Raw genomic sequence first — 25,472 nt, forward strand, 5'->3', positions numbered from 1 at the left:
CTCTGGATCCGTGCCTGCATTCCAGTATTTCATATAGTATTACACTATTTAATCTTATTTCTATCTATATCATGATGAAAAAGTAACTAAGAGGATATGATTACATACATAGGTCTTATATATATGTTAGCCCAACCGTCTGCGTGCATTTAAAAAAAACACCGTTTGCCCCTACTATCCAGCGTGGATGTTGGATAGTCGGCAGGCGAACGTTTTGATTAAATGCATGCAGACAATGTTTGAGCTAAATACCTGAAATTAGTAAAGTACTATGGTAATGTTTAGGTGATATAGTGGTTTGGTCCAGTTAAAAATGTTTCAACAATTAGTATGCCTGAAACTGCCAAATTGAAGTAAACACCGCTTGTACATAAAATTGTTCATATTTTAAGTTAAGACTGGTAGACATCGATATAGTTCGCCCAAAAAAAATAGTCTCAAAGAAGAACTCTACATTGTCAAAATGTTATTGAGAAAATGCAAGTGACATTTTTTTAGCAGAAATTTACCACAATATAACTGTGTTCCCGGGCTATTCCAATATAAAAATAAGAAGATGTGGTATGATTGCCAATGATAAAACTCTCCACATGATACCAAATGACATAGACACGTTAACAACTGTAGGTCACCGTACGGCCTTCAACAAGTTCGTAATAACATTATTACAAATCTGCGTTTTTGTAAAAGAAAACAATTACCATGCAGGAAGTATAAATAAATGATAAATCATCTTATTTTATACATCTTACCCAAGGATCGATTTGTAGATTACAAAATTTTGAAGTTCACAATTCAAACGACAATCGTGTATCTTCAAAAGCTTAAGAGAAATTTGAATTATATAATTATTGATTTTCAAAATGTAAACTAGGATTATTTAGTTCATTTTAAGAACGATATATTGACAAGGTTATCTTAAAAATGTTTTAAAATATTTGTTGTTCGCGTTATAATGAAACTTTTGTAGTATAGTTGTTATAAACAGTCACTTTTCTCAGAATTGTGTTCCTATATATGAAGGTTTGTATGGAAAATATTTCAGACAAGTGCCTGTGAGTCGTTAGTGTGAAGTTGTCGGGTAAATCAAACTTTGTGATTGGTCAACAGCTTACTAAAAATGGAACAAATGACGTCAAGTTGCATTTAGTTACATTCAAGTCCAGTCCTTTAGAGACCGCACAGATCAATTCAGGACGAGAATACGAATATGGACCAGCTTAACTTGCACCTGGGACTATTATACTAATAACGTTAACCTTGGGCTATTATTCATAATAGACACAGAGTAAACTGAATAGCTTGAGACCAATTTTCCGCTATATACTAGTTCAAGATAACAGGAACACATCATTCGGACTCCCGAGTCGATCATTATTTGCCTATTCGTCTCAACTCGGCCGATTCCGTACCCTGATCTAAAAAAAAATAATATAATAATAAGCCACTTGCAATCTTACAAAAACTAACACAATCTTCAAATGAAGCCATTTTGATATTTTAGCCTTCCACTAGCATCAAGCCGTTCGTCTTTCCGCGAAGAAATGTAAGGCGTAGACACATATCACATATCGTATTACACTGAGCCGAGGGATAGAAGCAATCGGAACTACTCGGCCTTTCTGGTTGCACGAAGTTAGTGTACTGCATAGCGTTAATGGCCGAGTAGTTACGCTTGAGAAAGAAGGAGAGAAGCAGATTTTACCGAAGATTGCCAAATGATGATTTGCTATTACTACTAAATGGTTCCGGACATTTACCCGTATGTGTAGTACTTTTGTAAATAGTTTTCAGTACTCAAACGCCTCCCCCTTAATCACGTTTGCCTTACCACTCTCATACATTACAGAGACGTTAAATTTAAAATACTTTATTTTAATTATGTTAAACACCATGTCCTATTATTAGTAAACTACAGGACTTATTCATAAAAACAAGTATAACGACAAATCTTTTAAAATGAAACACCGTAAAATTTTAAATAAATCCAAAACCATAAACAATGTAATCAAATATTTTTTTCTAAGACAAACAAAAAAGTATAAAAAAATAAGATAACTACGAAAGCCAATAAGAGTCACTTTTTTTTTGTATTGATCTCGCAAGATTTGTCGTAATTACCCGATAATTATCTCGTAATTACGCGATAGTTTTTTTTCGTAATTACGAGATACATATATTTTTGTAAGTGACCATTATAGGCTTTCGTAGATAATCAGAAACTTTTGGATAAATATTGGAATACACTAAATGACAATGAAATACTTATTCGGAAATGCTACTTCAAAAATGATTATGTAGGCTGAAGAGTTCAAAAAGTTTATCATGTTGAAAAATCTATCATGGGAAAAAACAGATTATGACATCTCTAAGAATCTGATTGAAATGCATGATTACGTAATAATTGCGTGGATGCAGGTTTGTAGAATAGAGTATATTGGTAAAAAAAAAAGGGATTCAGAGAAATGGACCAAAAAATAAGAATACAGATTAATGAGGTGGAAAAATATTAAGAATATAATATAAAGGGCAAAAAGTATACAGCTAGAGAAAAATGGCATTTTATTTTTTAAAAGAATACAGAATTGTAGTATTAACCATCCAGTTCCTTGACTCTGTTTCCATTATTCAGTTTTACCATTGTTGTTCTCAGTGATATTGTTTGCCTTAAATTGATGGAGAATAAAGGCTTTTTCCTCTGGAGAAGAATTCCAATGGCTTAAAATTAATCCCAAAAAGACAACTTTGTTCCCAAACAGTGCAGTCTCAGTAGTAATTGTGCATGAATACAAACTGAAAAACACTCATTTAAACATTTGTCATGCCTAAATGACTATATGTGCACATTTGAGGATCTATTCATGTATCATCACTGACAAAATATGGTCTTTTTTTAAAGCAGGGTTTAACTCTTAAAATGGGTCTGTAAATTGAAGTTTCAGTCAAATTCATGGTTTATTTTAAATTTCCCAATTTGATGAAAATGACACATATTTTCCCAATAAAAAAGGGTAGAGGTAGTTTTGAAAAAAAACAACAATATCACTGGTTCTTAGAATCTGATTTTTATCAGATTTACTCATCGGAGGAAAAAGTAAGCAGTCTATTGATGCTTGGCCGTGGTAAAGTATAACTGGATGTAGACTAACGAGTGGTGTCCCCTACGCCCTATATCGACCAGATTTGGGACATATCTATAAGTCTAAACTGGATGTTATTCCGAATGATCAATCTCACTGTCCTCATGTGTTTGTTCCTTAGGGAAACTTACTAAGTTCTCAGAAACTTAGTACTTTAACAATCTATAATGTACCGTAGAAAATGTTTCAGGTTTGTGACAGCACGAGTGTGAAACTCATTTTCAAATGAAACCCTGGTTCAATCATTCGATTAGTTAAAAAAATTATATAAAAAGCAAGTGCATGTGAGTGAACAGACGAGGATCAAGTCATTTTTAAAAGGGGGTTCCCAAACCAGGACAAACAGGGGGTTTGCAACCGCTATGTGTCCCCATTTAAATGCATTGATCGTCCAAAAAAAGGGATCCGCCACTGGTTACAAATATGATAGTGTAATCCAGTTCCAATTCAGTCCAACCAATGCTGTATCAAAGCTGATTTGTTCTGACTTAATAAATTAAACATTTTGGTTTGTTTCTTGATTTTCTAAATTGTGTCCTTAAGGAGGTACACAACACTTACACTTAAATTAATTTGGGTCGTTTAATTTTTCATAAAATTTTGACAAAGTATTTACTTTGACCCTTTTACAAAAAATATAAAAATTTCAAATAATTTGAACCAACCAATTTATCAGAAAAATTACACTGGTTATACATTGGCATTTATCAAACTACTATAGTAGTTTGATAAATGCTAATTTTGATCATTGAGATGCTTAAATAATATTCGCTAAAACAACATAACGTAATTAAAACGTTTAGCTGATTTAACAGAGTTATCACCCTGTAGTGTTAGGTACCATCTTAAGCATTTTGTTTGTTTCTTGATTTTCTGAATTGTGTCCTTAATTCAAATTTCGATTGCTTATTGATCATTATGGTAAGCTTTTAACTAATTATTTGAATCTTTTCTAAACAGGGACAATGGCAAAGAAGGACTTAATTGTGCAAAATGATTATTACAATCGTTTTTGTTTCCCATCTGAAAACCTTTTTTTCAAGAATTTTCAAATAAAAACATGCATACATTAAAATACCCCCCACCCCTTGATCATGCATTATCTCTGCATTAACGTCCTTGACAACTCTGATTTGTAAAGCCATTTAAACTCAACGTACATTTAAAATTTTGAATGTCTGCAACCTCAATCGATGCAATACTAGGCTGGTACAGACTAATAGATTTTTTTTATGATATACGCGACGAAGTTCACATTTTAACAGATAAAAAATATACATGTAAATTGTTATAATATAAAGGTTGCCTAGCATGAACAACATAAACCTTTCCGTTCTTTCTGATGGCGAAATATTCATTAAATTGCTAACTACAGACTGTAAACTAGTGTCAAACTATATATTCAATATTTCAAAAATCAGAACTCAGTTACTACTTTCTCATGGTGATATTTAAATAATCTTGTTTTAAAATGCTCTTGAAGTATTCATTTCATATTTTCTATATTAGCGCAAATTATAGATATTAATTGACAGTGCTTCGTAAGCCTTTGAAGGCTGGCTGATTGACTTTGTATAAATGTATGTAAAATAAATGTTATATCAGGTTGCACTTTAAATAAAATTATATATATATATATGAATTTCAAATTCTGAGTTTTTCGTACCCCAGACATTTATCTGGCAAAACAATCTTCACTGTGAATACTGGTATGATGTTGTGGATTTGGGTTTACAGAATCATGAGAAAAAATTGGCAAAAGGTATAAAGAATAGAGAAAAGGGGAGCCAAATAAATAAAGAATAGAGAATAGTGAAATTCTAGAATATGAAGAATGGAGAATTTAATGGACAAAAACATAGAAAAAATAGAGAAAAGTGATCTCAATCATTTAAAGAATACAAAATTGGAGGATACCCATCAGACCCTCTGGTATCATATCGTCTTTTGTAATTTACCTGTGAATAACAGCAATTTTAAATTCAGAAAAAAACAGAGCTGAAAAAATCTAAATAGACAAATTCCAAAAGAATACAAAATTGGAGGATACCCATCAGACCCTCTGGTATCATATCGTCTTTAAGTAATTTACCTGTGAATAACAGCAATTTTAAATTCAGAAAAAAACAGAGCTGAAAAAATCTAAATAGACAAATTCCAATGGGTATAAAATAATTTTTTTGCAAGAAGAACAGCTAAATACATTTTACAAGCATTTACAAAACGCAGACAATTCATTTATGTAAATAATTGAACTACAGGACTCTACTATGAAATGATTTTAAGATTTATATTTTTGAGGTGACTTATAGGTCCAATGGGCCGGGTGTAAAAACATTGTATTGACAAATATTATGATTATACTGTATATATACACAATGTCACTATAATAAACAAATTCGTATTCGTATAAAACAATATAAGAAAATTACTTTTATATAGACTTACTTTCTTAAATATAGCTCCTCCGCTCGCACAATTCTTTCAAAAATGTCCAATATCACTGCTAAATAAACAATTTATAGCGGGAATGAATCATTACAAACTAGGAAATGACCCGCTTTAAATAGCTTATTTATATACATGTTTTAAAATCAATACTTAGAAAATTTTGAATTGCGTAATGTTTGTTTTAACCGGGAAAGCGTTTGTATTGTCACATGGTGGATGACACAGCTACCTTCTGCATGTAGGTGTAATACACTCACTACTTACATACACATGCAGTTACAATAGACAATCGTGTGAAAATCTGCAGATAATTTTTTTTCTTTTTTATAATATTTAAAAAAAAAAATGACAACGATATTAATTAGAATTTTTAAAGTTATTGTTAAAATAATGATAATTGATTACATAAGCCTTATATACGACGGTCCATTTGGGAGTCTTTCAATTCGATACCCCCCTCTCCTTTTCCCCAGTAAGTCATTTTTGTCTTTTTTTTTTATTCTTTTGTTTTATAAATTTCGGCTATTAGTTTATTTACACTTTGTCATGATATTTGCAACTGATTCTAAAAAAACGCCGCTTGATGACCTGTGTGTTGTGGTTGTCATGGTAAAGGTTCTCCCTGTTGTGCACCGGTCATCCGGCAGGGCTGCGTTCAATATCGTAGCGGCTACGTAGCTTTTGAATATTGAACGTGTAGCTATATACATATAGAATAAAAGGAAGTTGCGTTTTTTTATACTGACTATATCATGTGGAGCCCGTTAGTGCGAGTTAAGATATTCCATATATAATATGATATAGTCAGTATCAAAAACGAAACTACCTATTATTCTGTTTATCGGTAATTATGTCGTCACACAATGTATTGCCTAATATTTTCAGTGATACAGCCATTACGTTGATACTCGAAAATATTAGGCAGTAAGATCAAAGGGAAAATATAAGAATTACCGATACTATCTTTTACATAGATATTGATCATGTTGATAGCAGCTACGTAGCTGCTACGATATTGAACTCGACCCTGCCAATATATAAAACATAATTGTTATCTTTCGTGTAAATATATTTTATATCTAATTTTATTGAATCAACCTCATTACACTTGTTTCTGTTATAATATCCGTTATACTGCACTCGTTCTATTTGAGCAGTCAAAATGAGTTAACCGTATTTTTGTATTTATCCTGCCTACTATATACATGTACAGCACTACAGATATCGCTATGCTGTATCTGTATACATGTACTATACAGATATCGCTTTAAAGCTCCACCCACTGCCGGACTGGGCATTGTTTGAACCTGTGTGACCTCAGAATGTATATTCCAGTTGCATTCCAATGACGATGACAACTGTCGATTTCAACCATGTTCAGCATTCATGTTTAGTGAATGTCAAGTCTGAAGCGTACGACTACTCGTACACTTCTGTTTCAATTTTGACAATGTTTTGTTATTTGTTTTCACTGTTAAAATTAATTGTTATGTTAAAATAGATAATTATTAACCTTGAGCGATGTATTATTGTTGACCATTCGAGATTCTTTTTTGCGAGCCCGTCTTCAGCGTAATGTGTGATTTTGATATTACTACGCGGGCCTCAGGGGATTACAAATCGAAAATAAATGCTAAATATGTTAGTTTTTGTGTCTTTCAACACACAAACAATACACAGAATTAATTGCAGGATAAAGACAATAACTGTTTAGTGTCTTTATTTATCAGCTGTATTTGTACTCGGCTCAAATTACATTGAATTGTCCGGCCCCCCTTTTTGTAGAAGAAATTTGGTTGATCACAAGTCAAAGAGAATCATGGAAGCATGACTAGAGCGGCACCCTCTTAGGGCGGTAAGTCCCTCCCTTTCACAATTATTTTGTACAGTATATTTTGACTATTCTTTTGAACACGAACAATGGATATAAAAATTATATTGTCATTAATTCGTGACACACACATACATGTATATATAAATATATTTTATATAGATACATTGTATATACTATCTATATTTATTTTTAAACTATGTATATGAATGACATGAATGTGTGTATGGAAGTAAATTTCCTTTAAAACCGATCAGGAAAAACGCAAATAATACACGTATTAAATTATTGGCACTAACTTAACGTGGATAGTAGTAAATTTCCAACCTCAAGTTTGTCTACTCATTTTACAAAAATACGAAAATAGAAAAAGGGAAAACTGATTGATGTATAATTGTTTAGAGTGTATTACAAGGGTTTTGATTGGTTGTTTGTGTCCTCAAGATGTCTTTTTATTATCAAAGGAGTTTTGATTGGCTGTTGGTGTCCTCAAGTTGAATTTGTAGCACATCACTCTTAGACTAGGGTTACCGTGCAATATGGAGTATAAAATAGACTATAATATGTCAAAAAGAAAGAGAACATCGAATGAGGCGAAAAATATAAAGAAAAGGTCTTGTGATTGTTCAAAATGAGTCCAAGTAGAAATCAAGCTGACGACTTTAAAATCGAAAACCTAAAAGTTAGAAAATAAAAGTCATAGATAATTTGAATAGCAAAAAAACCCATCTTTTTAAAATGGTAAATGGTATCACAACGGTAAGAACATGTAGAAGAGGATCTGCTTACCCTTTCGGAGCACCTGAGATCACCCCAGTTTTTATTGGATAAGTGTTGCATGATTCGCAGTCTTTAGTTTATTTATGTTGTTTTTTGTATATAGTAACTATTGATTGTCTTTTTTCTTGACATGTGACGAGTTTGTTTTCTATTTGTGAGTTTGAGTGCCCCTCTTATGTCGCCTCTCGTTGTAAAAAAAAGGTTTCAATATTTCCTCAAAGTATATACTTGAACGAAAAATTTACTAAAAAACTCTAAAACATGAGTGATACTGAAAATAAAAAAGGCTTTTATCTACATGCTTAAGGGTTTTGATAAGTTGCAGATATTTGCATAAATTATAATCTTGCATGGATTAAAAGCGTAAATTTGTATGAAATAATGATCACACTTTTTTAAAAATTATTACCGAGGCGTAGTCACAGGAACTGCATTTCAAGATCAACCAGATTAATAATAACTAAAATGAGTTTCATTTGCTCCTACGATTTTTTTAATTGAAATTTAAGTACGATCATCAGGATTATGACTAATATTAGCCTCTGTAAAAATGTACACATAATTTTTAATAAAAAAAAAACGTTAACATTTATTAATTGATGAGTTTATAAAATATTTTTTCCATATCTATAACAAGCTTGTTTTCTTAAAAAAAAAGTGTATCCTCTTATTTCCGATGCAGGAAATGAGTGATAGCGAACCCGAAACAAGTATTTATCTGACGTCATATATGCATGTACGACAGACGTTTGTCAAAGGATATAATGAGGAAAATAAAAATGAAAATATAAATGTCAACGAATTTCTAGAAGTGATTTTGTTATTTTAAGTCCATATTAAGATCGAATTAAAGACCGAAGACTGTCGATGGTTATGTAAAACCAGGTAGATATAACATATATATAAATAGATAGCGAACTCGTGTAATTGGATTTTTCTAGATCTGTTCGATTTCATATTTTCAATGAATGACTGTAATATTTTTTCTGTCTAAGAAGAAATAACATAAAAAATTGGTGCACACTGAATAACGCGCGTAGCGGTTTTTTTAACAGTGTGCACCACATTTTTATGTTATTTCGAATAGTCAGAAAAAATATTACAGTCATTCCTTGTAACTTAATTCTAAATTCCATTTTAAAGCGTAGAAAACAATGAAAAAACGTTGATGACGTCACGGTCACATGACTAAATTTTGTCTATTGGCTGAGAACAAAATAACGTCAGCCATTCAGAAGACGCGTTACATCCAAAATTAAAGTATTAGGTTATAACAATATGTTAATATTCGTTTCAACCTGCAAACGAGATCAAATCAGTCAAACGAATGGTTTACCCATGTTTCACTTTCAATGCTGACATTCTTTTCTTTTTACTAGGTTATTTTGACAAAACTGAACCAAACTGGCTGCTAAAAGCGAAACATTAGTTGAATAATTCACTTTCAGTAATGATTGAACCAAACAAGTCATACTTATTATTGTCTATATCTCGTAGCTAGTGCCCCTATAACCTTTTCTGCTTGTTATCAACTAAGAAACGCCAATATTCATATTCAGAAGTATTGTGTAAATGCGCAAAACCTTTTTGATTTTCGTTTACCAGTACAGTAAGTAAGTAAAGTAAGTAAATTATTTATTAAAGTGCCTAGTGTAAATATGCACAGATTATAGATATACAATATATGATACATATTAATACTTCACGTTCTCAGAAAAAACAAATTATTCATGAAATTATTTTTGTTGTTGACGAAAGTTAATTTTAAAATAAAAATATATATAGATATTAAGCTATTTGTTAACAAAATTGCGTCTTTTAGAATATGCCTGTACAATGTATTTTGCTAGTTTTCGAGTATGGCTATTATTTGAAAAAAATAATGTTTGGCCTATAGCATATAACTTTATAGAGGGTTATTAACACAATGGAACATAACCATCTTAAAATGGATAATTAACAATAGGAAATCATCTCTTTTGTTAAAAAAAAAAGGGTATTAAGCTCCCCTTTAATAATATAGATATCATCCAAATATCTAAAAGAATTACTCTAGTATCAAATTTTTGTATCAGATATTGTTTTGATGGGATTTTACTGATTTTAGTCATACATATAACCCATGACAATACAGAAACAGGTCCGCAATATGTGGTACACTGTTAGTACCCATTGGAATTTCGTAAAACGTGTTTCCGAAGACTAAACAGTTTCAAGTCCAGAGGAAAACAGACGAATGTTGCATCGTATAAATTATTTACAGAAATGATTTTCATAAAATTAACATAAAGATATAAGGAGACTATTAGAATTTTACTCTCATTACCGGATATAATTTCTAGTAATATTTTCCCCCAATTTTACCATTGAAATTAAATAAAATTTTTTATAAAAATTAAGTACTATTATTGAATTTAGTTTCCTTCATTATACAAATACATGCATTTGTAAAAAGTGTGTACGGAACTCTTATGTTTACTTAAAACTCATTTTCTCCCATCTTTGATACAGGAAATTAAATGATGAATTGATAGCGAATCTGATGCACGACGTCATATATATGCAGATAAGAAAGTTCTAAGCTACGTAGTCGTCATAACAAGGAAAATAAAACTGAAACTATGGTCGTCAATAAATTTCTTGAAGCAGTGTATGCTCTTGAAAGCCCATATTTGGACCGATAAAAATTTGCTGTAAATGTAATGAAAACGTACTTTTTTTTTATCAACAATCTTCAACTTGTTAGTCATAAAAGACACCCCCCTTATTCATATACATGAGTTTGGCGCAAATCTGTGAAGCCTTTGAGATTTTCGATTGCATCCAGTATTAACATTTGCATAGCACATACGTAAAAAAGAGATGGGGTAATCGTCAGCAAACGAGCAACTCACAAATAAATTACAAAAAACATGTGTATACAGACCAACACCCAAAATTAAATAGTAACAGAATAGCATATTCATTTCGAACTCTTGGTATTGCACAATGCCATGTTTTTCTCGGACTGTTTATGACGTCTTCACACTAAATCTATTGGATGTTTAATGGATTGATAATTTAGTCTTAGATGCATGATGTTTTTATAAGTTGTTTAGTAACTGCGAGACTCTCAGACCTGTATTTTTGTTGTTGGGATGTACAAGTACCCGGCCACGTGCAATTGTATTTGTAGTATTTGTATTTTTATCCATCTGATGAGATAAGCCTTTTTCAACTGATTTCTATAGTTCGTTTTCATGTTGCACTGTTCCAGATTAGGGCGAGTGTTGGAATCCCGCTGACATATTTGACCCCGCCACATTCTGTATGTATTTGCCTGTTCCAAGTAAGGAGCCTGTAAATTAGTGGTTGTCGTTTGTTTATTTGTTACATATTGTTTTTCGTTCTTTCTTTTGTACATAAATTAGGCCGTTAGTTTTCTAGACATGGATGAATTGATTTACATTGTCATTTCGGGGCTTTATATACAAAAACTGGCTGACTATGCGGTATGGGCTTTGCTAATTGTTAATGGCCGTATGGTGACCTATAATTGTTATAACTTATCAGAGAATCATCAGATGGATAAAAATACAAATTATAATAAGTATACAACAAATACAAGTGGACGTGGAGTTGTCTTTCTTATCCTTGTTACTCTTTTGAAAATATATCCATTTATATGTATCGTAATCCTCAATTTTGAGGAGCACCTATAACATCCATTGTTAAATGTTTTATGGTACAACTCCTCACGTTTGTCCATTATTTACATGAAAAATGTCAAATTGAAAATATATCACGCCTATGGTAATTTCTTTAAAATATAAAAAAGAAGATGTGGTATGATTGCCAATGACACAACTATCCACAAAAGACCAAAATGACACAAACATTAACAATTATAGGTCACCGTATGGCCTTCAACAATGAGCAAAGCCCATACCGCATATAGTCAGCTATAATATGGTAGTTTCTTTATAATGTTGGTTCTAGCAAATGAGTCGGCCAGGATTAGGGACTTACTATTTGGACTGCCTCTTGAAATTAAGATTATAGCACAATTTTGACTGCTGTGCCCCTATTTTGTTCACACACCAATGTCAATATAATTGAATTGTATGCGACTATCATACAAGTCAGATGTTTAGGTACAAATGAAGTTATAAAAACAGGTTTAATCCAGCATTTTCTACATACGAAAATGTCAAAACCAAGTTAGGAATATTACAGTTGTTATCCATTCGTTTGATGTGTTTGAGATTTTTCCATTTGATTGTGAATTTTCCTCGGAGTTCAGTCATTTTGTGATTTTAACTTTTTTTCCAGTGCTTCAGTCATTTTCAGAAATTATCTAAATAGGAAAATAAACATTTCATTTCACACCACCCTGGTGAGGTATCATTCCACCTTCCTTTGTTTGTGGCGTTGGGTAGCTGTCTTATTTCTTTTTGTTCAAAAATGATTACACCCTTTAAAAAAATAATGTTATGGCCTATTTCCTAAAAGATACATTGTAAAATAATAGAATTATCTCAAAATCGATGTTCTGAAAGATGCAAGCTTATTTTGAATATTTATAAAACATTAAAATAAGCGACATTATTAACCTATACCAACTGGCAACCACCAATATTCTGTTCTGATTAAAAGGTGAACGAAAGATACCAGAGAGACATTCTAACTCATAAATCGAAAATAAACTGACAACTCCATGGCTAAAAATGAAAAAAGACAAACAGACAAATAATAGTGCTCATGAAATAATATATGAAACTAAAGAATAAACAACACGAACCCCACCAAAACCTAGGGGGTGATCTCAGGTGCTCCGGAAGGGTAAGCAAATCCTACTCCACATGTGACACCCGCCGTGTTGCTTACGTGATAACAAATCCGATAAATAGCTATACATAGGCTCATTCAGTAGGTCACATTCAGATTAAAGCTATGTGTTGTCCTTCTGATACACGTGATTTAATTTAACGTTCTTTAAAGCTATGTTTTCCCTAAAAAAAGAAAATCAACGGCAACATGCATGCAATGCTGGTTCAATTTTGACTTTATCGAAATACATCAAAGATATTGTTTTGGAATATGTAAATCTACTGAGTAATATAGATTCTTTAAAAATCAAATTTCAGCAGTATTTGAAAACTTTTTGATTTAGACACAGTGAGAGAAACAAATACAGGATTTTTGGTCATACCTCTATTGAAATTTTAATGAATTGCATTTGTAGATTTTCTGCTTCAAAATTTTAACTGAAATTTTTTTAATTTTCAAGTTTTAATACTGAAGTACTTACTTGTATGTTACCACTTAACTGTATACAAGTTCTAAAAAAGACTTTGATGCAGAAATAAGATAAACAATATTTACGGAAATGAAGGGTGTTAACATTCCTATTTGAATAAAAAGAAATGAGACAGGTACTCAACGCCTCAAACAAAGAAAGGCGGAAGGAGAAGTCACCAATAGACTCTCGGAAACTAAATATAAATAGGCGAAAATACCACAAGCATAACGATATTCAACTGTATCTCGAGACCCACCATCGACGGTCGAATTTAAAAAGTTAAGATGTAAATATAGAGTAAAAGTAAAAGAGTATTGAGGAACTGAAATTCCGAAAGGTTTTGTGAATAACTGCTAATATAATAATCTATTTCTGAGATGGAAAATCCTAAGTGTTTCCATGAAGTCAAATTTTTGTTAACAGTTAATTTTTAATTATGACCATATCAATGATAATTCATATCAGCACAAAAGTACTGACCTCTGGTGGGTGATAACCCCGGGGAGAATAACTCTACCAGCAGTGAAGAGAGGGAAGATATGCAATTCTATAGCAAAAAAAAGAAAACCACAAAAATACCCCTGCAACATACAAAAAAAAAAAGATAAACGTACATAGTATGTGTATAAACACACAACATAGCAAACTAAAAACTAAACAACAGAAAAGCCTCCAAAACTGGGGGCTATCTCAGGTGCTCCGAAAGGATACGCAAATCTTGCTCCACATGTGGCACCCGTCATCTTGAATGTGAACGTTGAACCCCTGCCAGAAGTATAATTTTTCAGGTCTTACTTAAGGTAAAAAATATTGGTTCTGGTTACATGTAAACTTTAATGTTTTTAGTTCAATTAATTAACAAACGTTCACGTCGAGTAATATCTGCCACCGTATGGGGTACAAACGATAAAATAAATTTCGCTGTCATTTCTGATTCGTGCTGTCGTCCTTTGTTTATACCATAGATGGCTGTGGAATCATCTTTAGACTTGGTTTGAGGAACTTTGATTGTTGTGCCTCATTTTTAACTTTTTTGAATTGCATTTCTGAGAAAAAGGTGCAATTTGATTTTTTTTTTTTTTTTAAATATAACATATCTATTAGAATTCAATATCTAATCCTTTACAAAACACAACTAGCTTTATCTTTTAGTGTGATAGGAACGAGTGGCCTTTGCGCGTTATTTTTGTTAGCCTTCTATCTTATTTGTTTTAAAAATATCTCTAATGGGATTATTGGATGTTGTTTGCGGACTAACATTATATTTCACTATCTATAGTATTTATTCAGCAGTGTCCTATTAAATATATTACGTAGTATTGAATGTCAAACCGACATAGAATTGAATGTATCTTACATTGATGAAATGGCTAATTCCAAATGATTATGGCACGGTAATTTCCGAACAAATCACCAGACTAGTTCTTTGAAGAAGGGATTTTCTAAACCAGAACAGAAGCGTGACCCTTTTCACATATGTGCCTCGGGAGTATACATATCCATTTTAATATCTTATATTGCCTTTCACACTTTTTAATGCCATAACAGATTGATTTCAGCACTTATTGCCTACAATCTATTAGACAATCTAAACTATATCGACGAGTGCCAACACGTTTTTCATTCAAAGCTATATCTCTTTCGAGCCGCGTATTTAGTTGAGTATGAATTTGCATTTTCAGTAAAACGTGCATCGTCCCTTGTTAGGGGAAGTTTGATGCTTTTACACTATTTTAATTCCGCTACATTCGGTATGTCCCTTTCCCAAATTCAGTAGCTTGTTATTCAGTTCTTGCCGTTTAAACTGTTGATGTATATCATATTTGGTTTTCATTCATTATTTTATACATAAATCAGTCCTTTATTTTTCTTATTTGAATTGCCTTTTCGGTGCAATTAAGAGATAACTATGTGGTATGGACTTTACTCATTGTTGAAGGCCGTGCGGTGATATTTTATTTCGATGTCACTTGGTCCCTTTTGAAGAGTGGTCGCGTTTGCAATTCATACCATATCTTCATATTTTTATAGCAGCAGAGGCTTATTCTGTTGATTCAACGAATCTTGCACTATTTGGAGCTCGTGCGATTCTCTCATTTCTACCATCTTGTTTTATACATTCCTAACAGGAAATATATAGGCAGCACTATATATGAATAGGAAATAAGATCTGATCCATTAAAATCAACTTTACCAGGACCGCGATACAATGTAGCAAATACTCTGGTGCGGTAAGCATGCTAGTATCCAGTTTGAGAAATGTGCTTCGTTTTCAATTTTCTTTAAAGTGCTTGTGAAACTCTTTTGTATTTCCCCTTAAAATCGTAGTTTTTATTGTGTAAGAATAGACATAGTTGATACAGCCCATGCCCTTTGGTCTCTGATAGATAGTTGCAACGGTCTCATCAGCAATCATACCAGATCTGCCTATTTTAATATACACCTTATATATATATGAGAGTATTACACGATAAACATGAACATAGTTCATACACTACACATTCTTAAGGTAGCATTTACATCCAATAAATGTATTTATTTTGACTTATTTTCTTCGTCTATTCGACTGAAGGTTAACTAGTCCTATTTAGTAAGCTGAAAAAAAACATAGAACTCATTTTGTCATAAGACACTGTCAAACATCCATACATACTATCCACACTCATCTGTGTCCACACTTGTTAGTAAGCTGAAACAAAATGCACACAATACGATGGTAGGAATTCATAATGCTACGATGTTCGATACTTAGATGTACATATATTTTAGTGCAATCTACAGTTTCACATTTCCTTGTTTTTTGCACCATTGAAGACTTTCTTTAAAATGGTTTCTGAATTGTTTGCTGACAAAACAATAGATGAAAGGGTTGAGCACACTATTCATGAAATACGACCTAAGACATAGTTGATATGTCGTCATTCCTGAAACTGTCAAAGATTGAACTATTGTCTTCGCCTGGTACCGAATAATAACTGCAACTGTATGCGGTACAAACGATAAAATAAATGTCACGGTCACTAGAAACATCATGATTGTTGTTTTACTCAATACTTGTCGCCTAATACTACTTCCTCTAGACTGTCTTGATATAGAACGCGCTAATTCAGCACTTTTAGAAGATGACTCGTTTGATGTTTCCCTTCTGAAAATAAAAGAAAACCTGCTGGAAGGTTCTGATGACGAATTCGGAGACGGTGTTTCGTCTGAAAAATCTAAACTGTTTCTCATTTGTGAAATTTCTGTGCTCATGCGTAAACTTCGTCTATGACGTCTCTGTGCTTTACGAATACATACTTCTCGACCAACAAGTGAGTAAAATATAATGAGCAACATATCTGTTATTGTCTGTCCAACTACTAATACATACACATATATTGTAGGAAAAATTTTGCCATGCATATGATCGGAAATTAAACAGGTTTTGCCATGTTTCAGAGTACGTGTGCCGTAAAGCATACACATTTGCCAAGAAGTAATAATGGCAAATATTAAAGCAGTAATCACAAGCTTCTTGGCCATATTTGGTTCTACTAGATGCCCATGGGGCCGACATATCCTTTTGAATCTGTCGATGGCAATTGCTATCAATATGAAAGCAGACGAATTGTTTATAACTGATGAAAAGAAACGAGATATTTTACACAAAACAGGATAATCAAAGCTATCGAAATTCACTAGTAGCGCTATTTCTATTGGCATGATGAATATACAGTGTACAATATCGAGAAACGCTAACGCCATAATAAAAATGCGCGTAGTCGACGGACGGCATTTCACTATGTAGATATAAAGCACCGTTATGTTTCCAGGAATTCCAAAGATTAGCAACACAATCATATAAATAAGTGATGGCGTTAGTGAGTCCATAAGCACATGGTGATTTATAAATAAAAAGTCGTCTTCGTGATAGATACTGGACGTGTTTTCCGGAGATTTTGTAGTAGCCATGACTGAATTATCCGCGGAACTGTACACAATGAAATTGTCCTTGAAAACTTCTATCACACATGAATATCATCTGAAAAGTAAAATAAAAGTATAAATAATATATCTTTCCTCTTTACTTGATTAAAATTCGAATATGAAAGATGAAAGTTTGTAAAGTGCAAATTTAGTCAAAATATCGTAAATCAATTTCTTTCTTTAAATGATAAAAAAGTATGCAAACTTATTCTGATATAACCGTGATAAATATTTGCATAGGAAAAAGGAAAAAAAAATCTTAAACCCTCAAATTTTCAATCACGCTCTCTTTAAGCGTTAAGGACACGTCTAGCGTACACATTTAGTACTTCATCAATTCATTAAACACAAATACTTTAATCAAGCGCGGATGATTTCAACCGCTGGAACACCATGAAACGTTCCCATACTTAAGATATTATAAAAAATAATAGAATATAAAAATCGAAAAATGGGGGTTCCAACCCACGAAACACCTCCTTGATCCGCCGAATGTATTAACATGATATACCAATAAACTTAAACAAGGACAACCGACAAAACACCTACACTGACGATCCGGATGCCAAGAGCTATTACTGTTTTGGATAATATCCAACCTTCAACAGTGATTTTTTAATAAGAGTGTATGTTGTTCTTTTTATACTCAAGATATAATACTGAATAAATTTAGCAAAAGGAGACTTTCGCACACAATCTGATTCAGTGGCGGATCTAGAAATTTTCATAAGAGGGGACCCACTGACATGACCCGCTCCAGTCATGCTTCAGTGATTCCCTATATAATCTACCATTTACCCCCACTAAATCCACCTCTGCGGGATTGAAAATACACACATGGACACCAAACAGAAACGACAGGCATTTATCTGACTTGGAACAGACTGTACCAAAGGACGGAAGAGTATTCAATTAACAATATATATTTTAATTGCTATATACGTATTTTTGACAAACAATGAATAAAAACCAGGAAAATACCATTCATTTGAAAATCATGTCAAGTACTGTACATAAACAAACGCGAGTCTGTTTTGAAAAAAAAATGTAATCCTTTGTTTCCCTATGGAGTATGACGCTTTCATGGCATGGTTTCAAAAAAACCTTATAATCTACACTTTCTCAGGCAAAGTCGACCTTAGATCAGTTTGGCTTTTTCTTTTATCATTTATTCCAGTCCTGTTTGGTCTTCGCGTGTTTCGGTACTAATATATCATTGGCTTTAAAAGGTAAAGCAAGAAAACTGTTTCGGATGCATAACATTTAAAATTTATAAACTGTTATTTTCATTTCTAAAGTTGAAATTCTTAGAAAAAAAATGTTTATAGAGAAGTTTAATAATCATAACTATAACGAGAACAAAACGCGCATTAGTTCCACTTTCAAATAACAAATTACGAAAAACAATAAACAAAAGCATCAAATTTAGTTACTATTACTGTTGATAAAATGTATCCTGTCAAAATATTTCGTAATGCGACTAATCAACACTTAACAAAAACAATGCAGGACCTAAATATAATCCGCATTTTTAGAAATTTGCGAATTCGGGGAACATCCTTCAAACATCTTTTACGAGTAAATGCCAAAACAAAGCGATGTTCGAACTCACGTGCAGAAACAAAATTGACAATGTCAAGGCAACACAAATTACTACAAAAAACAACAACACCAAGGGTAGTCTCAGGTGAACCGGAAGGGTAAGCAGATATAAATTCCTCCACATCGTACACGTGTTGTTCAAGCATACAGGTGCAAGACACGGGGATCAGTTAAGGTGGTACCTAACACTACAGGGAGATAACTCTGTAAAATCAGCTAAACGTTTTAATTACGTTGTGTTGTGAAGGGAATATCAAGCTTCTCAATGATCAAAATTGGTGTTTGTCAAACTGCTATATAACCAGTGTAATTTTTCTGACAAAACGGTTGGTTGAAAGTTTTTGATTTTTTTATATTTTTGTTAATACTTTGACAAAATTTTAAGAAAATTAAACGAGCCAAATTGATTTTAGTAAAAGTGTTGGGTACCACCTTAAATTCAATAGTTCACATTCGAGCAAAATAGTACTAGATTGGCGTTACAAAAATTGGAACATACGTCGTCATTAGAGTACAGAAAAAGGCAAAACCTTCTGCATATAATGTTTTAAATTGGCGGAATTTATTTTGGCGATTTTGTTCAATCCGCGAAAATAAGCGAAAATTTACACCCCGCGAAAATAGCCCTCTATACGGTAATTGTGTTCTCGGATCATAATGATTTTTCTAGAATAGTTACACATGCTGCTTGTTTTGGCTCTAATGTTCTTGGAAAGGAACCCCTTTTTAAAAATTACATATGAAGTAGAGTTTGCGACAACTGCATCATAATGATGAATCAAATACCAGCTACACATTTGAAATATATATATAAACAAGTCTAAATTGAAAACTACGTTCAAACCTATGATTGCGTTGGATAAAAACCGCAATTTGTATACGTGTGCATGTAAACAAATTTCGTTGAAGAAGGGTATAAAAACCAGCACAAACAACATTTTTCAAAAGACCAAAAAAGTGAAAAAGTATATTTAAACAAAACACATTAGACTAACAGGTCGAACAACTGATGTTCTTTAACCCTGCTGACTGCCATTGGCGATTGCCAAAAAAAATGATCACAAGATGTAACAAAATGGATCTTAATACACATTTAATACTAAACGAAAAACAATAATTTTGTGGCTAAGATGTAATGCCACAATCTAAAGGTGTCAATATATTTTTTTGGTACACCAGATCCGGATTTCGACAATAAATGTCTCTGTAGTGATGTTAGAGATCGAAACGGTATTTGGAAGGCCATATAATTTACCCTCAATTTGAGATAGACTCTTGAATTTAAAGAGTCAATACAGGATGAACGGATCATATAAACCGGAGGGAAAATATGATACAAGCCCAAACAAATAAATATAAACAAGTCTAAATCGAAAACTACGTTCAAACCTATGATTGCGTTCGATAAAAACCGCAATTTTTATACGTGTGCATGTTAACAAATTTAGTTGTAGAAGCGTTTAAAAACAGCACAAACAACATTTTCCAAAAGACCAAAAAAGTGAAAAAGTATATTTAAACAAAACGCATTTGACTAACAGGTCGAACAACTGATGTTCTTTAACCCTGCTGACTGTCATTGGCGATTGCCAAATAAAATTGATCACAAGATGTGACAAAATGGATCTTAATACAAATTTAATACTAAACGAAAAACAATAATTTTGTGGCTAAGATGTAATGCCACAATCTAAAGATGTCAATATATTTTTTTGTACACCAGATCCGGATTTCGACAATAAATGTCTCTTCAGTGATGTTAGAGATCGAAACGGTATTTGGAAGGCCATATAATTAACCCTCAATTTGAGATAGACTCTTGAATTTAAAGAGTCAATACAGGATGAACGGATCATATAAACCGGAGGGAAAATATGATACAAGCCCAAACAAATAAATATAAACAAGTCTAAATTGAAAACTACGTTCAAACCTATGATTGCGTTGGATAAAAACCGCAATTTTTATACGTGTGCATGTAAACCAATTTCGATATATATATGCATACAGGATTTCTCGAATATCTCGAAAATTTTTTGGTGTATGAATTCTGTCTATAAGTTGAGCACATTGTTTTTGGTACATACTGTAACAGTTACTGTAAATAGATATACGATGTGGTATGAGTGCCAATGAGAAAACTCGCCATCCAAGTCATAATTTGTAAAAGTAAACAATTACAGGTCAAAGTACAGTCTTCAACACGGATCCTTGGCTCACACCGAACAGCAAGCTATAAAGGGCCCCACAAAATTACTAGTGTAAGGATATGTAAGCATCCTTCTTTGCCTTTAAACAGGGGCGTAAAAGAGGTGTATCTGCACGGAAGAACGTGAAATAAACTGCCATGCACATTGTACGATAATCGAACAATTAAAATATTCCTTCACGTTGATATTTTTACCGATTTCACGAAACACGGTAAATAACGAGCCTTTTTCAGGGCTGCACGTGAAATAAAAATAGCAATACACGCTGCACGAAAATAACCCTTTACCACTCTCTTAAATACACACATGCCTAGTGCTCTCTAAAGAGTCACGTTGCATAATATGGATGTTAATTAAATTGTCACCTACCTTAATATAAACTATTCTTGTCCTACTGGCTTTATGTTTTATATATAAAAAAAACATCAATGTTTAACAATGAAACCCCAGTTAACAATTGTATACAAGGAAGGAAACAGACCAACTGATAAACACGCACACAACAAACAGATAGTAATCATACATATATCAATAATTAGTTAGTATTTCCTGTTATATATAGTAAAACATTATGTGAAAAAGTTAAGTAGATATTGTACATTATTAACTTTGTTTTCCTATAAAATCAACAGTCCTACAACTACAGATCTGTATTTCGGAATCTGCAAAACTTGACCATATAGTAAAACATAATGTTAGAAAGTAAAGAATATATTGTACATTGTTTACTTTGTTTCCCCATTAAAGTAAAAGTTAAACAACTAATTCGGAATCAACACTTGAACTTAGATGTTATGATACTTGAGCTATTGGCGTCAAACAATAACTCCTTTTTTATTTTTGCGTTAGACAAAAGAGCATAAAAAGGGAAAAATGATAAAAGTGAAAAAAAAACCATCGTTTCTGCATTAAAGTGTTGTTATGAGTTTTTCGATTGAAACAGAAATATCCAAAACTAAAATGGGTAAGGGTCGTGGATTTGTACCATTTTTGAGAAAGTAAGATATATGTTAGATTATGTGCCTCAAGGTGGAAACCTCTGGTAGCATTGCATTGCAGAGAATATAAAATGACCCAAAGGGGCAAACTCATAGTTTCTGTGACAAAAGACTATCGTACCTTTAGTCATTATCATATTCAAATATAATGCTAACCAAAGGAAAGACCCAAAAGTTAAAGTACACATCGCACTTACAATAGGGTAAATAAGGTAAAACATGTTGATAGGGACACTAATTACATACAAATTATCAGATTCCTTGTATTGTGTATGTTTACACAGATAGATGCCAAAACAAACATATCTTGTTAAACAATGCATCAGCCACTTGTTATTACAAGTAAATTAAGTTTGCTTAAGTGATAAACCTTAGATCTTTCTTTCGAAATAGTACATAATAATGGTTTACATATTGCTTTATCTTTTGCATAAGTACAGTCTGTCCAGGTAAATTTTAGAGATTGGTGAAGTATTAAAGGCTTCGTGTAAAAATGTTAGAATTGATGTTTGTTAAACGTCTTTTTATAGTACATTTTTGATTCTTGAGAAGCAATCTGAAAAGTGCATGAATTGACACAGCTCAGTAACTCGTATACAAAACGTTTTAAGCTCGAACTCTAAATGCTAATGGGCCATTCCAGTTAATATCTGCTAAAGGGGGATGGATGGTCCTTTCTGAGGGGTGTAAAATTTATACATCTTAGGGGTGATTTTTTTTCATCTGACACGTACACTTATATGCAAAAAACTTCTGAGAGCCTTTCAGCAGGAAATTATTAAAAATAATAACATCTTAGGGTTACAAAATTGCCAATGTCAGATCTTAGCGGTGCTTTGGAATGTAGACAGTTTCGTATCATGCATTATCTTGTTTTGTATTTAAAATTCTAATGGGCACAATCCTTGCAGTAAAAAAATCTGTAGGTCATTTTTTCCCATGTAAGCCCATCTACCCAATATGAACAGAAACTACATCTGATAGGTCTTAAATTTTGATCTGATAGGTAGTTTTCCATGATTTATTTTTTGATACGTATAAAAAAAAATCTCCCCATCCATCCCCACCTGTCAGAAATTAACTGAAATGGCCAAATGATTATGTGTAGGATCAACTGCAAACTATTTAGTAGGGTAAAGACGGCATTAGTGTCCATCTTCAGTGACATAATATCATCATCATGTAATACTTAGTACTGAGAAATATATTACTATTACAATAATTAAAGAAAGCAAATGCCTCATAATTTTGATCTTCCTGAATCGTTTAAATGAGGATCCGAATAAGATTGACAGATTAGAAAATAATGGTAAAAAAAGAGAGAAAAAAAGAGAGAAAAATAGGACAAAAAAAATTATGAAAAAAAGGTTGCTTAATGAACAATGAAAATAGGGAATCGGAAATAAGAACATAAAACAGTAAAGAGTACAGAAACGAAGGACCCTTATCCATCAATGTGAGATTCCCCTAAACAATACATTTGACAGTGTTCCAGCTGAACCAATTTTTATAATTTTTTAAAACGTATATAACACTTAGATATAGGAAGATGTGGTGTGAGTGCCAATGAGACAACTCTCCATCCAAATAACAATTTAAAAAGTAAACCATTATAGGTTAAAGTACGGCCTTCAACACGGAGCCTTGGCTCACACCGAACAACAAGCTATAAAGGGCCCCAAAATTACTAGTGTAAAACCATTCAAACGGGAAAACCAACGGTCTAATCTATATAAACAAAACGAGAAACGAGAAACACGTATATATTACATAAATAAACGACAACTACTGTACATCAGATTCCTGACTTATGACAGGTGCAAACATTTGCAGCGGGATTAAACGTTTAACATATATACATCTGAAATTATTATATGTTGAATTTAGACTCAAGTTGTCTTATTTGCTATCATAACACATCTTCTTGTTTCAAAGTGTTCAAGTGTTTAATTTTAAGAACCTTCTTCAATTGGTCTGCACTAAAAAACTAATGTAAACGATAAATCTATTATCAACCTTGATAAAACAATATTAAACAAAACTTTCAATACTTTTAAATAATCAAACAGTGCCTAAGTCGTAAATCCACTACTAACCGTGTATTGAAATAAGCCCCGACTCCCTACTAACCTAATATTGAATATACACAGTCTCCACGAGGTCGCTTTTAACCAGTTATATTCCTAGAAATGTATAGGAGGTAAGCTAAATGTATAATATATGCACATGGATATTGTTAAAGACAGTATATTGGAATCTAGATGTCGTTTGGGTATTTTTGTTGTCAATTGTTTGCTGTCACTGACGTATACTCCACATCACCTTAGTAACATGAATGTTACATGTAATAAACACAACAGCTTAGAAGCTATGCATTTAACAATTTCCTTTGACTGGAAGTTTCATTTTGAACTTTTTGTCGCAATACATTATCACAGAGTCTTGAATGTGAAACAAATTCAAAGATCAGCAAAATTTGTAAATGTTTAAAGCTCTTCCACACGCAATGAAGAACATTTAAAATGCTTTCCCACAATTTTAACACCAAGTGCATCTTTATGACGCTTTGTTATTCCCAGTTGACTAATAAAGAAACTGCAAAAACTACATGTTAAGCGGAATTTAAATTTCGTTTTAAAAACCCTTATAAATCTGAATAAATGTTGTACTTTTATAAGGTGAATACAATTATAAATACAGTTAATATATAATAACAATAGATATTGCTGATATCAAATTCAAGTAATGTGCGGCATGTATTCCCAATTCGTATAAAATCAAATCAGCAACAAAAAAAAGATTGAATATTAATTGCATATTGATGGTTTATCGACAAACCTGGCGTTAACAAACAGATATAGTGTAAGAACTGAGTTGAATGAAAAATATCACTGGTACAGAAAGTCTTATATATTTACTTAGAAAAAAGGAACTTCAAAAAATAAAAAAATCAAGTTCAATAAAACAGAAAATACCATTGTCAAAACCATTTTGAAACAAACCACACGAAAAAACAAATAAAAACCGCGGTAACAAACGAACATGACCAAAATAAGTTATAAACCAAAAGGATCTGGTTGGTCGGAAATGCCAGTTACATGTACATGCATTAAATATTGGCGATGACATATATTTAACATTTGATTATTTTTTTTTTTACATTTTTTTTAATTTTCTTTTTTAATATTTGATATCATTTTTCATTATACGAAG

General features: G+C 32.3%; 1 protein-coding gene across 6 annotated transcripts in view; it reads right to left on the reverse strand.

The window, feature by feature from the left end:
* Nucleotides 1–16,170: 16,170 nt before the first annotated feature.
* The window catches only part of LOC134691078 (cholecystokinin receptor type A-like), a 62,486-nt gene continuing 53,184 nt past the window's right edge, over nt 16,171–25,472 (reverse strand). For 4 of the 6 annotated variants that reach the window (XM_063551279.1, XM_063551280.1, XM_063551277.1 and 1 more), the window contains exon 2: nt 16,171–17,504. In XM_063551279.1, the coding sequence (XP_063407349.1) occupies nt 16,259–17,434 (1,176 nt within the window). In that variant the 5' untranslated portion in view covers nt 17,435–17,504 and the 3' untranslated portion in view covers nt 16,171–16,258. Of the gene's footprint in view, nt 17,505–17,914; nt 17,936–21,630; nt 21,772–25,472 lie in introns of those variants that run through there. The other 2 variants (XM_063551276.1, XM_063551281.1) reach the window with 2 other exon arrangements.

The sequence above is a fragment of the Mytilus trossulus genome, chromosome 11 (assembly GCF_036588685.1).
Source record: "Mytilus trossulus isolate FHL-02 chromosome 11, PNRI_Mtr1.1.1.hap1, whole genome shotgun sequence".
In the NCBI taxonomy this organism is placed as follows: domain Eukaryota; kingdom Metazoa; phylum Mollusca; class Bivalvia; order Mytilida; family Mytilidae; genus Mytilus; species Mytilus trossulus.